Here is a 16,029-nt window from a genome sequence, read left to right on the forward strand (position 1 = left end):
GAGTATTTAAAGAAAACTGGCCAGTTAAGTATACTACACATTTTGTTTTACGTCACAGAACACCGAAGTAGATTATATCTTTTAATTCATTTAATATAGTTTTAGTCGGCTTTGACAATGAAGCAAAATTTCCTGGAACCTACCCTTCTGTTACATTTTACATTAGACCAGTCTCAGTTACTTTGTCATTCAAAACTGTCATTCCTCTAAATGAAGTGTAGAGACTTGCATTTCCCATCACATCCAAATTTTCTGCTCTAAGCATAGTAAGCGTACAATCTGAAGTTTAAGGAGAGTATTTTAAATTTTTTTATCCTATTTCTATTTGGGTAAAACAAATACATTGGGTTATCAAATACATACTCTATGCTTTCTAAAGCCCTAACTAAATTGAACCAAGAAAGTCTATCTTTTTCTAAGGACTCAGTATAAACAGGGCTGAAGTATGTTCATAAAATATGTGTATGTATATATAACTGTGTGTACATATTTATGTGCTCTTGCCACAATTTAAACTGACAAAATCCTTGACTTTGGATAGCAGAGGCAAATGTCTCATGGTCAGCTATGAACCAAGTCCAACCTTGCAAGTCATTTCTTCAAGGCACTGAGTCATGATTACTGTATGTCAGGAACCTGGTGAGTAAGATAGACCTACTCTTAGCCCTCATGGAGCTTTCCGTTCAGTAATGTAGAAAAACATGTTACTTATGAAAGTGGTAAATCACTTTCCACATTTTGGATAAACTTTTACACTGTTTTTCGGAGAGAACTTCATAAGACCTTAAGAAATAAAACGCATACAAGGTATTTCAAATAGAAAAGATTTGTATTCCTCATAAAGTATTAGTATCATTCAAATCTATTTTTTGGACAAATAATCACCACAGGAATCAGAGGGAGTTGGCAATTTGTCCAGTTATATAGGCTTCAGGTTCTAAATATGGGTATTATAGAAGTATAATAGAAGTTAATGTCTATTTATTACATAGCCAATGTAGAAAGCCCAATAATCCAACGACTCTATAACCAAGTCTTTTAACTGTTCTGTGACCAACAGCAAACGTCTGCAATTTAAATTCATTTCTCATCAAGATTTTACATCATTCATGAAATCATTTAAGGCCTCTGAGAAGTCTAAGATTCTTAGAGGGCTTAAGTTTATAATTTCATAATGTTTTGCATAAGGTAACTACTGACAAATACTTCATTTCCCACTTTTTCTTGCAGAAGTATAAGGAAGAGTGAATTAGATATTCTAATTCTGGCTATTTTTCTGGCTGTGTAACAATGATAAATAAAGTTAGGTGAGACACCCTGGAACTCAGTTTCTTTATTTGCAAAATGAATTATTCTGGAAATCTTCCCATTACAAAATTAAACAAGCAATTCCAATAGGTTTTATATTTGCTAGCTTTCCCACTAGAGACCATCTTTGAGCTAATCTATAAAGACAAGCACTAATATCAAAGATTTAAGAGATATAAACTCCACTATGGGAATTAACTTTTTTTAAAAAACTACAAAAATGTGAGTTCTTTCAAAAGTTGGATGACTACCCTAAGTATTGCTAATAGGTGGCATTACATGTTCTTAAGAACTTTCATCATTAAATCCATCTCTAAAACAATTTTTAAAACATCACCTACTTTCAGGGCGCCTGGGTGGCTCAGTTGGTTAAGTGTCCAACTCTTGATTTTGGATCGGGTCATGATCTCACGGTTCGCGAGATACATGGGCACTTTGGGCTCTGCGTTGAATGACAGCGCAAAGCCTGTTTGGGATTCTCTCTCTCTCTCTCTCTCTCTCTCTCTCTCTCTGTCTCTCAAAATAAATAAACTTAAAAATGACTCTTCTTCCAAAATGCACTTTACTGTATCTACTCTATTACTAATTTAACAACTGTGTTGATTTTAACAATGAATCCTTGAGAAGTACGGACTTTTACTCATTTTGTATTTGGTTTACCTTACCGATCACAACCAGCACTCACTCCAACACAGAGCTCATAGATTACATTCTGATGCAATCAAATGTCGACTGAATGAATTCTTATTGATTGAAATGATCTATTGTAGTAACTAAATTTACTACTAATTAAAAGCAGTCCCTTTTTTGTCACTAACACCTTGCAACCCGACCTTCACATTCTTTTCGTGCTTCTCAAAGGGGTGCATTTTTTAAGACTTAGGTCAAACTACGACAACCTAATCACTGAATTGGTTTAAGATAGCCCCAATTTCTTAAAGATACTTCCACACACTCCAGGCTCCAAGCTTGTCCCTATCCTAGAGCAGTTTAATGAAGCATGAAGACTCATCTTTCTCTTAAGGAGAAAAACTAAAGAGATCGTGGGCCTAGTGCAACTTGACTCTGGAATCCATTCAACAAATCCCCACCCCAAGTTGGTTAGCCACACTGAAGAGGAGATCTGTGAGGTATATACAGGGCAGCAGCAGCACCATATTTTTGTTAACTATAACCTTCCCAAAACAATCATGATAACCTTAAGGTTAGAAAAGACCCTAAAAGCAGCATCTAAACTAGACCACTCTCCAGACAGGTATTGATCCAGGATATACACAAACATCTGTAGCACTTGGGAGGTCGGTTTTTCAAAAGACATGACATCCCTTTCTACCAACATCAGTTTTTCCTATATTTACTGTAACTGTATTACTCCTTCAGCTCTCTATAAATTACACCCATTTGTTCCTGGTTGTACCTTCTGGGAGCTAACACAACGTGTTTCTATCAAAATAGTGGCTAGGATTTTTTTTTTTTTTTTTTGCCATGTCTAAGTCATATAATTATTGCTTCAAACATCATGTTTTCCAAAATAAGTGTTCGAGGAACCAGAGGGGCAATTCTTGCCACTTTGCCTATTTAACAGCAAGAGCCACAAATTACTTGTAGATATTTCTCGAGATTACTAATCCACCTGTACCACTTCTTAAAAATGCTCACTTACTAGACTACCAGCTTTGGCCGTGGCATTAAGGATTTTCGAAATTTTGCCTAAAAGAAAGGGTCGTTCTGAAAATACGCATTACACCCGCATAATCCTACCAGGAAATAAACCCAAGGGCCTGCCACTAAGAACAGGCCGCGCCCAGGACTGCAGAACGGAAAAAGAAGAGAATTAGGATCAAAACACAAAACAAAACAAAACAAAAAAACCCAGGAGAGATGAAGTGCTAGGTGGTTCGGAGATCGAGGACGCAAGAGCAGGCCTAGTCTCTTCCAGCGGGTGCAAGTGTCTCGGTTGGGACGGATCGGCTCCGCGCGGGGCAGGCTAACCTCCCCAACCCCCACCCCGCAACGACAACCACGGCTCCATCGACCGATTCCCGAGTGTCGCCTCCGCCCGTCACCTTTCTCCGCACTAACCTTTCTCCTCCCGGCTGTCGGCCGCCATTGCTCCCCTCCTGTTTCCGCTGCTGCTGCTGCTGCTGCCGCCGCCGCCGCCGCTTCGACGCGACCCGCGCGGGCGCCGCAGCCGCGGCAGCCGTAGCACGGGCACGTCCGTCAGTCCGTCCGCTGGGCTGCGCGCTTCCCACCTTGGCCTCTACCGCTCACCTTTCTCAACTCACCCTTTTTCTCCTCGCTTCTTCCCTTTCTCCCTTTTCTCCTTTCACTCCAGCCTCTGGCGCCCTAGGCCCGGCCTTCCCGTTGGGGCTTGGGTACGGGAGGGGGTAGGGGGAGGGAAGGGAAACAGATGGCGACGGCGGGCGGCGCTAAAATGGAGCCTGCTTCCTGCTTGAAACAATCCCGCTCCCGAAATGCCCTGCGCTGTTTACGCTTCGTTCCTTCCTGGGACCGTCACAGTGCGGAGAGGGGCGGGAGAAACGCGGGGTGGGCAAGGGAAACGTGATAACGTCAGCACGTCGCTTCGTCTCCCACAGCCCGGATGTCCACGGATTGAGTCTTCTTTTCAGCGATTCGATCGCCGAAATTACGGTTTATTGAGCACCCCGTAGCGATGCGTACACCCTGGTGGCGCTGTTTTCTCACCTGAAAAGCCTACTGACGGACCTTCCCGAGGACAAAAGATGCTTCTGGTTGTTACGCGGATCTCCTAATTCTGGAAATCGGAGATTTAGGATAAATCTGGGCGGGTCCCTTTGCCGCCGCCACTTTGTACTCTTAGTGCCAAATAGACTTTCATAGTTGGTGCCCTAGGGTTAGCCAAAGGCAGCGCAGGATGCAACCCGCTCACTTGTCACAAAAGCCTACTAGTTTTGCTGTTAATTGGGGAAATTAATTCTATTGTACTTTAGTATAGCTTTGTAATTCATGTAATAACATTTGATTTAGGTATTTATTGAGGCGCTGGGGTACACAGTTGATTTAAACAGAGTATTGAGAAATTGAAACTACTGAAGTGACCAAAAATTACTCAACTACATAATGTGGTAAAATCTGCAAGGAAACTTGCATAAAGTTTATGAACCAAAGGACTGAAAATGTCATTTTGCTTTACTCCTCGGTAACTGAGTTTACGCGGGAAGGAAATTTGGAGGGAAAAGAAAGTAACATTGTTATATAAAAACAAATAGCATGTTCAAAGACAAATAATCTAGAGTCTTGACTCTTGATGGCCATTGTAACAAATTGAGAAAAGTCAATGGGAAGAATTTAAAGAGGGCTTGTAGAAAAAAAACGAAAGAAAAACAGTAAATATAAAACTCAGCTATGTATCATCAGATGCATAGGAATCAGTATAATATATGGAAGAAATAAGTTAGCAAGAAATTACACTCTAACGATAATTGCTGAAAATTGTGTGTTCCTACTGTGCGCCAGGTATTGTTCTGAGAATTTGACCTACACAATCTGATTTCATCTTCCAAAACCCCAATTAGATTGTATTACCTTATTTTACATACAGGGAAAGTGAAGTAAGAAATTGAAGTGTCCAAGGTCACCAGTAGCAGTAATTAATATGGCTCAAGTTCAGGAGATTTACCTCCAGCCCTCCAATTGATAATACTCCCTCAAGTAAACTCAGAATGTTACTGTAACCTTCAGGGGCATGTTACTCAGACTGGTGGGGGTGCAGAATAGAGTCAAGGAAAGCTTCCTGGAGAAGGAATTAAGCCTACTTGAAAACTAAAAGACTGTTAATACTCTAGGTGAGGAGAGAAAGGGCAAAGGTGATAAAAGGATGTTTTTCTGGAAAAAAGGTCCTACGTAACAGAGCTACCAATGGTTTGGTTCAGGTTGATATTAAATAGGTAAGAAAAGGCTGAATCAAGAAAAGTGTTATAGGGGTGCCTGTGTGATTCCGTCAGTTAAGCATCCGACTCTTGATTTCAGCTCAGGTCATGATCTTGTGGTTTGTGAATTCAAGCCCTGCATCAGGCTCTGCACTGACAGTGCAGAGCCTGCTTGGGATTCTCTCTTCTCTCCAATCTCTCTCTCTCTCTCTCTCTCTCTCTCTCTCTCTCTCTCTGTCCCTCCCCCATTCTCATGTGCTCTCTCTTTATAAATAAATAAATAAATAAGTTATATAATGTCCTACTCAATTATTAATTCAGTCAACTAGTATTCATTAAAATGCTACTCAGTCCCAAATATTGTTACAGACTCTGGTATTAAGAAATATATTTAGTATAAAATCTTGTTTCTCTCTTCAAGAAGTTGGACTCTACATTCTAGTTAGGGAGACAAAGCATAAGTAAACAAATTAAAAAACGTGATGAATTCTATGCAAGAAACAAGTAAGAGGCTATTATGGTGAGGCCAGCTTGGGGAGGAGAGCTTTCTATGAGAAAAACTAGAAAGGCCTTGGCGAGGAGTTGAAGTTGAAACTGATACCTAGTAAGAGGTGGAGATAAGAGGTCTTCCAGGCAGAGAACAGCACATACAAAGGCTCTGAGGGAGAAAGAAGCCATGTTATGGTCAAGGATCCAAAGAAAACACCAATGAGCTGGAGTCCAGATAATGGATAATGAGAAGACAAGTGACTGAGATATTGTTTGAGGGACAGCCCACATCTTAGGAGTAAAAGCCTAATAGGGACCTAGCCTAAAACAAAAGCAGTACAAGATTTGAGAAGAGAGAATTTCAAGGTTGAGCCCACGAGAGGGTAGAATGAAAACACCTCGGGCTGTCTAAAAATTCACACCTGCAAAATGTAAAACCAAGCATACATAATTTCAAAGTGATCAACACTTTCAGAGGAAGACAATAAAATCTAGGGTCTTTGAGACATATTTTTCACAATATTCAACATTAAATCAGGCCAAGTCTAGGTCCTATAACACAGATTACAAATTGGTGCTTGCTGATCTAAGACTTTCCTTGAACCAACACAGTGTTTGTATGGTTTTGTTGAAGTGTAATGCTTTCAATCAGACACTTTTCAATTAGACATGACCTCCACCACCACTCTCAGTTGCCTTACCCCTGTCCAATATTACTGATTGAAGTGTCTATGTATTAAGTGTGTGGACTCAGGGACGGGGTGGAGGGGGATGGAGGCAGTTGTATTCTTTTGCTCTGGGAAGGTTATATAGAGTGAGGAATAAGGGAGACTCAGTCCCAAGTCTTAAAGAATACGGATCTAGGGACGGCAAATGTACAATATGAACCTGCGACATCTTGCTATACCGGAAAGCAGTAATCAGAGAATTCTAGGATCCTGTCAAAATGACTCAGAAGAGTTGCTAACTAAAGTGGCTCCCCCTGGCCAATAGGCCAATGGCCAAGTATGAGCCATTTTGAGCATAGGTGAAGATAAAACTGCATTGAAATACGTTTCAATCCATAAATTCCCTAATAGTTCCAAAAAACCCCTCAGTCCTCTTCAGATAATGCTAGGGAACAAGTTCATTGTTTTGAAAACTGGTAAACAAAGAGAAATCTTCATAGATCTTGTTTCCAATTAGAACTGTATCTTGGGGTTACCAATCAAATAATTGATGAAGGAAAGTTTCTCTGTGGAAGAATTACAGCTAATACATGGCCAGAGTGAAAAATCACAGAACCAGGACATTAGAATTTTACAACCATTAATGAAGTACAGATCAAGGCAATGATTATTAAAGACTACTAATTTACATAACAAAGAATCAGATTTTATGTGCCTCTTGATGGAAACACATTGTCTATGAAATAATCTTGCCAAAAAACGAAACCCAGGAGAATGTCTGTCAGCATTTTTCAATCAGGGATGATTCTGCCCCCATGGGATATTTGGTAATTTTTGAAAAAAAATTATGGTTGTCACAACAGAGGTGTGACACGCTATTAGCGTGTAATGGGTAGAGGCCGAGGATGCTGTTAAACATCCTATAAGGCACACAAACCTATAAAACTCCCACACACACCCCTACCCACTAGCAAAGAACTATCTTACCCAAATGCCAATAGTGCTCATGCTGAAAAATCATGCCCCAGAGAATAGGCAAAGCACAGGTGAATATTTTAAGCCATCCCATGCAAATACCATTAGCAGTAAGAAACTCTACAGGAGTGGGGCGCCTGGGTGGCTCAGTTGGTTGAGCGACCGACTTCGGCTCAGGTCATGATCTCGCGGTCCGTGAGTTTGAGCCCCGTGTCGGGCTCTGTGCTGACAGCCCAGAGCCTGGAGCCTGTTTCGGATTCTGTGTCTCCCTCTCTCTGACCCTCCCCCGTTCATTCTCTGTCTCACAAATAAATAAACATTAAAAAAAAAATTTTTTTTAAAAAGAAACTCTACAGGAGTATTATAAGAAATGTTAAAAATATAAAACAATTATAATTCATGAATGTTATAGGTTGAATTGTGTCCCCCAAAATAATATTTTGAAGATCTAACCTGAAGTACCTCAGAATGCAAACTTATTTTGATATAGGGTTGTTTCATATGTAATTCATTAAAATAAGGTAATAGTAAAGTGGAATGTGCCCTTAACCCAATATGACTGGTGTTCATATAAAAGGAAAAGAGACACTGTAATAGAGACACACAAGGAAACATGTGACAACAGAGACAGAGATTGGGTGATGCAGCCAAGGAACTTCAAGGGTAACAGGCAAAAACCAGAAGCTATGAGCCAAAGAATGATTCTCCCCTACAGGCTTCAGAAGGAGCATAAATAACCCTGTCCACTCCTGGATTCAGACTTCTAGCCTCCAGATCTGTGAGAATAAATTTCTATTGTCTTAAGCCACCCAGTTTCTCATACTTTATTACAGCAGCTCTATGAAACTAATACCTTGGATTATTTAGGGACTAATTTGAATACATGAGTACACACACATACATATACTCATACTCACATGTACCTATCAACAAGCTTTGAAAACTTTGAATTATAATTTTAAAAACTTGCTGTTAATTTTTTTAGCTATAATAAGTTATGTTGAAAAAAATACTTCTTTCAATTTCATGACACATACTAAAATATTTGCAGATGAAATGATATGGTATCTAGAATTTGCTACAAAATACACTATATAAGAGCAGGGTTTATAGATGGGGGTCATATATAAAACAAGTCTGCTCATGGGCTGAAGATGGGTGATGGACAGACATACTCTCCTCTCTACTTTTTAAAAAATATATTTGAGATTTTCTGTAATAATTTTAAAGAAAGAGCAAGAGAAACAGCCAAAAAAATTGAGGTTATATCAAAATGCCATTTTCCCTAATCCATAATTATCCTATCAGAGCTAAATAGTAATTGAAAATAATCTTCACTTACACCTTGTAAGTTTGTCTTTTTATAAAATAACACAATCAAGAAGTTTAGCATAACAGAACACAATATTAGCAGGAGAGCTAAAAACATTCAGTAACAAGATGAATAAGTTCAGTGAATCTAATATACAGGATGGTGATTATAGTTAATAGCACTTTATTGTAGGGGCACCTGGATGGCTCAGTCGGTTAAGCAACTCTCTTGATTTCAGCTTAGGCCGTGATCTCACGGTTTGTGAGTTTGAGCCCCGAGTCAGGCTCTGTGCCTGCTTGGGATTCTCTCTTTCCCTCTCATAAGCATGCACTCTCCCCCCACTCATAAGCATGCACTCTCTTACTCACTCTCTTTCAAAATCAACAAATATTTAAAAAAAACAGTACTTTATTGTATACTTGAAATTTGCTAAGAGACTTGATCTTAAGTTTTCTTACCACACCCAAACAAACAAACACAGCATAACTGTGTGAGGTGATGGATGTGTATATATTAGCTTGATTATGATAACCATTTATAATATATATGTATATCCCATTGTACACCTTAAGTATATACAAGTTTTATTTGTCAGTTATACTTCAACAAAGCTGGGGAAAAACAAAGTTAAAAAAAAAAAAAAAAAAAAAAAGGCCTTTCAAGGGAAAATGGGTCTCTCTGGCCTGACCAGAAAAAGGAAAGGACAAAGGACTTGAAAATCCTCAGGAGGAGAGCAGAAAGCTAGAAAAGAGAATCAGAAGCAAAGCTTTAGAGAGGGAATGTCCTGAACCCATCCAAAGTAGTAGTATAAAAATTCAAAGATAGCTTGATGGGAATCATTAAATATATTTAAATATGTGTTCTGCACCCCCTTCTAGAATTTGACTGAATTCATATCTGGTTCCTAGTAAGACTAGGTCTTTTCTGGTAAAGAATTGCTTGAAGGCTCTTCTGGAACTGCCAAAGAATGAAAAAGGATCACCTTAACTATACCACAGTAAATGCTGCTGAGCTATTGAATGTATGCAGCAGAGTTCTTGGTGTAGCACTAAGTTCTCGCCGGCACAATCCAGCATATTAGAGTCTTAAAATAACGCTTGACTAGCATTTACTTAGAACTCACCTTTCACATGTATTATGTCATTTAAACTTCACAACCAGCTTGTGAATCAGATTCAATAAACATTTTTAATAAGAGCAAAATTATATTTTTAAATAGAAAACACTCGATAAAAATAAGAATACTATTTAAATATTGAGGGCATTTTACATTTTGAAATGTATTAATCTTCTGATTTGAAACCAGGTACCTGAACACTTTTTCCTGCATCCATATGTCAACATCAAGTTTCTTTTAGTTTTTCTGCATCCCACAGAAGGCAGCCTTGCCTCCTTTAACAGAAATTATATTGATTTAATTCTCACAATAGGAAACAGATTTTCAAAATATAAGTATTAAAAAAAACACAAAGTTTTGCACAGCTTTAAAAAAATAATTATCTACTCCTTGGATGTTTAAGGAAATCTGGGCTTCCAAAACTGTTCTGCTTACTTCTCAATAATATTGGTAGCTCACATTATTGAGTGCTGACTCTGTGCTGGTCAGTTCTGAATGCTGGCTATATTTTACCTCAATTCATCTAACCCCAGAGGCATTACTGTTTTCTTTATTTTACTGAGAAGGTAAGTTTCTTTTAAGTAATGTTTTGTCTTTAGGGTTTTTGCTTTTTTCCCTTTTTTCCTTCTCTTTTCTTCATAGCATCTTGGTACAGGGATGTGCTGTATATCTCTGGCTGTCCTAACCCATTTTTCACACTCTCCACCCTACTTTGTACCTTCGAAAGCTGATCCATATGGACTGCCCAGTTGGTTCCCTTCCTTGGTTTTGGTTGATTTCAAACAATGGAAGGCACAAGCATGAGATCTGAAAATAGGAGGAAAGTAAGAAATGAACTGTTGATTTTCATGACTCCCCTCATGTAGGGTTACCAGAGGTCAGCTCTGTCCCTGTATCCACGGCCCCAATTCCTAGCAGTCAATACTATCCTATCTGAGTTCTGGTAACCCCATCCTCAATTTGCTCATTCTAGTGTAGGGTCGTGCTATGGACTGAATTGTGTTCCCCAAAACTCCTATGTTGAAGCGCAAATGCTCCAACGTGTGTACTTGGACATAGGGCCCATAGAACCCAGGGACAGCCCCTGAATACCAGTGTCTCTGCTTCAGTGTCATTCATTCTCAGTATTTTGCTTGTTTTGGGGGGCTATAATAGGAATCCAGGCTGACAGAGCTGGAGCGAGTTGGGGAGCTGGAACTCGGGAGTTCTACAAAACCAGTAGCAAGTGCTGTGAAAGGCACAAGACTAAAAGTAAAAGGGACTTAAGGTACTAAGACCCTCTCATGACACACTTGGACTAGCCCAGAGAAAAAGAAAAACCTAGAAACCCATGGTTCCACAGAATTAAATCTGTGAAGCAGAAAAGACCCAGGGTTTGAGCCCAGCTCAGTTCTCCAGCTCTGAGGTTGCCCAGGTCTGGGAAATTCAAGGACTGTCCTGATGGTGTTCTACTTTTCAGTTCTTTTTTTAAAATGCTGCTTATTCCCCCCTTCCTTCCCTTTGAATGGGTACAAATTTAGGTCTCTTTAGCTGAAAGACATTCCTCCTACACTTTCCCCCTCTTAGCCAGAGACAGCACCCACAGGTGGTGCTTGGTCACTCAGGTAATGGGGACAGCTGGATCACTGCTTGGACTCTGTTTCAAGGAGGTATGGTAAATATGTAGCCTCCCCTGCTCCATCCTATTCCCTTGCCAGCTTCTTTCGTCGTTACAGAGTTTCACTGAGCCCAGCTGCAGCTGCCTGGCCGTGTGGACATTGTCCTCTGGATAGCCATAAGATACACCTGGGGCTGGAGACTGTTTTTTCTCCTCTGCCCAACAGGATGTCATCATGGGAAATAGGGAAGAGAATGTGGGGAGCCAATCTTTATGTCCCTCTCCACCTACCACTCTCCTACATTCCCCATCTGTGTCTCTTTTGCTCAAAAGGAGAGGAAGAAGCAATAAGGAAGGAGACTTTGTATTACTTATCCATTTCTAAATAAACATTTGTTACTTTTAAAAAAACAGATAAACAAAAAAGCAGGGAATGGGTAGTCTCTTTAACATATGCTGCTAGGAAAACTAGATGTCCACTTGCCAAAGAATGAAATTGGGCACCTATCTTATACCATACACAAACACCAACTCAGAATGGATTAAAGGCTTGAATGTAAGACCTGAACCATAAAACTCCTAGAAGAAAACATAGGGGTAAGCTCCTTGACATTGGTCTTGGCAATAACTTTTTGGATTTAGCAACAAAAACAAAAATAAGTGAGTGGGACTACACCAAACTAAAAAAGCTTCTGTACAGTAAAGGGAATTATCAACAAAATGAAAAGGTAACCTATGAAATGGGAAAATCATATATCTCATAAGGAGTTAACATTAAAGATATATTTTAAAAAATGCATACAATTCAATAGAAGGAGAAGCAGAAGCAGGAGCAGAAGAAGAAAGGAAGAAAAAAGAAAAAAAAACCAGCCCAACTGAAAATGGGCAGTGGAACTGAAAAAAGCATTTCTCCAAAAGAAATAGCCAACAGGTACATGGAAAAGTGCTCAACATCACTGATCATTAGGGAAATGCCAATCAAAATCACAATGAGGTTTCACCTCACACCTCATAATAGAATAGTTATTATCAAAAAGACAAGAAATAACAAATGTTGGGTGGATATAGAGAAAAGGGAACATTTATGCATTGTTGGTGGGAATGTAAATTGGTGCAGCTACCATGGAAAACAGTATGGAGTTTCCTCAAAAAATTAAAAATAATACTACCATACGATCCAGCAATTCTGCCTCTCGGTATTTAACTGAAGGAAATGAAAACATTATCTTGAAAAGATATCTGCACCTCCATGTTCACTGCAGCATTATTTACTAAACCCAAGATGGAGAAGCAATCAAAGGGTCCATGGATTAATGAATGGATAAATAAAATATGGGATATAAGTGTGTGTGTGTACACAATAGAATATTATTCAGCTATATAAGAAAAGAAGAAAATCCTACTATTTACAACAACATGGATGGACCTTTGAGACACTATGCTATTAAAATAAATAAAATACGGGCCACTGGGTGGCTCAGTTAAGTGTCCAACTTCGGCTCAGGTTATGATCTCACAGTTCGTGAGTTTGAGCACCATGTCAGGCTCTGTGCTGACAGCTCAGAGCCTGGAACCTACTTCAGATTCTGTGTCTCCCTCTTTCTCTGCCCCTCCCCAACTCGTACTCTGTCTCTGTCTCTCAATAATAAATATACATTGAAAAAAATAAAAAATAAATAAAATAAAATAAGTCAGGCAAAGAAAGACAAATACTGTATGATATCATTTATATGTGGAATCTAAAAAAAAAGCTGAACTTATAAATACAGAGCACAGATTCATGGTTACCAGATGTAAGGAATGAGAGGGTAGGAAAAATAAGGACAGGTGGTCAAAACGTACAAACTTCCAGTCCAGTTGGAAGACAAAAAAGTCTTAAGGATGTAATGTACATCATGGTGACTATATGTAATAATACTGTATTGCATATTTAAAAATTGCCAAGAGAGTAAAGCTTAAAAGTTCTCATCACAATAAAAAAAGTGTGTAGCTATGTGTGGTGATAGACATTAACTAAATTTATTGTGGTTATAATTTCACAGTATATACATATATCAAATCATTAGATTGTACACCTAAAATGAATATGTGTTATATATCAATTATCTCTCAAAAAAAAAAAAACAACAACAACAAACAGTAAAGTATGCAGAAGCACAGAAAAAGTGATAGATAAGCCAAAGACCATGAATAAAAAAATCTCCAGGGTCAAGAATGGAAGACAAAAGTGCTGTTAGTGGCATAAAGAGTAGTCAAAGTTAAAAAAAAAAAAAAATGAAACAACACTAACTCACCATAATGATGGATTGATTCTAGGAGAAGGAAATGAGAAATTTCCACCTCTGAGAGATATTTGCTAGAGATTAAGTCAGTAACTGATTTGCTACTGATTAAGTCAGTGACACTTATGAAGCAATCAGAGCTATTTCTTATATCCAAATTATGTTCCAGTTGTTTATTTTTTGTGTTTGTGGCATTTGCCTAAAAGGCTGTGTGTTGGGCACCTCATTGCTCCTTGTAAGGATTCCAACATGCCTCCTAACCATGACATCTTCTTTCTACCTTTCTTTTATTGACTTCAATCTTACTCAGTGTTCTATAAGTATGTGTATTTGTAGAAAGGAAAACTATTTATGTATTTTTTTTTTGAGATATCACCCAGTTTGTCTCATGTGACCACTGCCTGTTCTGTTGTCCCATGACACTTGGGTTTTCCTTGTGTCCAAACTCATAGCCATCTCTTGGTAAACAGTAACTCACCTTTAAAACCGCCATCCTATTTTTTGAACCCAATTGGAATGCATACAATTTGAGTAACAAAATGGTACAATTCTTTATAAAGTGTTTATGAAAACAAATGATAAACAATTTTTAAAATCTTTTGAAAAATTAGAAATATCTGGTCCTTATACTATCTATAGCTTTACCCTCCCATTGTATTAAACAAGGAGCTATTCAACCAATATTTATTGAATATAAACATGAAAATGAAATCAAAAATACTTATTTTTTTCAGTATATATTTGAGATTCTAACTTGAAAATCTAAATTGAGGACAGGCCCATTATATCAAGGCTATAGGCTGTACATGGGTGAGAGTTTTATACATATGTATATGTGTTGAGAGAGTTAGGGAAACTACAGATGAAGGCAACTGATACTTGGACAATAATGTCCCAAGGTAGCTATTCAATATTTACTGAGTAATGATAAAAGCACTATAAAAAATGCTTTATGTGCATTTGCATTTAACCCTCATTTGACAGATTACTAGATACAAGTTCATAGCTAATAAATTGCAGAACTAGAGTCTGAACCTGCCTCTTTTGATTCTAGGATCTGTGCACTTCACCTCTATCCTTATTGCCACTGATAATAAGATTAGAAAAATGGTGGAAGTCAATCATTTGAAGAACGAATTCTACCATAAGTAATATATTTGTATGTGGGTGTCTTTGAAGCTTCATAAACAATAAAATTCTAATCATGCTATGAATATCACAATTCATAGAAGAAACTATTGTACTGGAATCAATTCTGTCATACCAGTTTGAAGGAATTTATCTTCTAGTACAGTAGAAGTAGTAGACAGTAAGGTAAGGGGGGATCTTGACTCCTTTAACCAGGGGTGAGCTGGCAAATATTTAACAACTGGCTCTCCAGAACAGAAACCTTCTTTCTAGTGTTTGCCAACTTCTATGGCATAAATACTTCCACTATCACCTATTTCAAGCTACCAATGAGACATCACATCATTGAATACATAGTTGAGAAGTATGCAGTAATACCATTATATATTATTTCCACTCTGCAGAAGCAATGGTTGTAAACATAAATAACCTCAAGAACATAGGTAATACTAAATTTTAATTGAAAAATTAGGAAATAGTGAGTTTTGGAATTTGTTACTTTTGTTTTTAATATAATATACTTAACTATCCCTTTATATAATCTAACTTTTAATAATCCCTGTGCTAAACAACAAGCTTGCAGAATTTCTGAGAATTCTAAAAATCTAACAATTATAAGACAGCTCCAGCACCCTACTGCCCTTAACTGCCCCTCAGATAAACAGCTCTCGGTACCCATTTTTGTATGTTATAGTTACCTCTTGGCCACAGCTAAGGAAAATGAAGTAGGAATAGGAACAAGTCCAAAGTCACTTCTCTCAGGATTTGGAATTCAGGAATAAGAGTGGGAATCATTTTCTCTGTGTGACTGAAGCTAAAACATGAATGTTTAAAGCAAAACATTTCTTGACCATAATGTGGACTGAATAGCAGATAAGACCACAACATTATGTCCCAAAACCTTTGTGATACAGCAAAAGCAATCATAAGAGGGAAGTATATAGCAATATAGGTCGACCTCAAGAAGGAAGAAAAATCTCAAACATGCAACCTAACCTTACACCTAAACGTGCTAGAAAAAGAGCAACAAATGAAGCTTAATGCCAGCAGAAGAGAAATAATAAAGATTAGAGCAGAAACAAATGAAATAAATGATATAGAAGCAAACAAACAAAAATCCAGTAGAACAGATCAATGAAACCAGGATCTGGTTCTTTGAAAAAATTAATAAAACTGATACACCCCTAGCTAGACTTATCCAAAAGAAAAGTGAAAGGACACGAATAAGTAAAATCACAAATG

The 16,029-nt window shown here is 38.1% G+C and overlaps 1 protein-coding gene across 7 annotated transcripts in view; it reads right to left on the reverse strand.

The window, feature by feature from the left end:
- The window catches only part of YTHDC1 (YTH domain containing 1), a 35,309-nt gene extending 31,526 nt beyond the window's left edge, over positions 1–3,783 (reverse strand). For 4 of the 7 annotated variants that reach the window (XM_003985313.5, XM_003985312.5, XM_006931083.4 and 1 more), the window contains exon 1: positions 3,391–3,782. In XM_003985313.5, the coding sequence (XP_003985362.1) occupies positions 3,391–3,418 (28 nt within the window). In that variant the 5' untranslated portion in view covers positions 3,419–3,782. Of the gene's footprint in view, positions 1–3,390 lie in introns of all 7 variants that reach the window. The other 3 variants (XM_019829414.3, XM_019829412.3, XM_011281848.4) reach the window with 2 other exon arrangements.
- Between the last annotated feature and the right edge of the window lie 12,246 nt (positions 3,784–16,029).

Source organism: Felis catus, chromosome B1, assembly GCF_018350175.1.
Source record: "Felis catus isolate Fca126 chromosome B1, F.catus_Fca126_mat1.0, whole genome shotgun sequence".
NCBI classification, from domain to species: Eukaryota; Metazoa; Chordata; class Mammalia; order Carnivora; family Felidae; genus Felis; species Felis catus.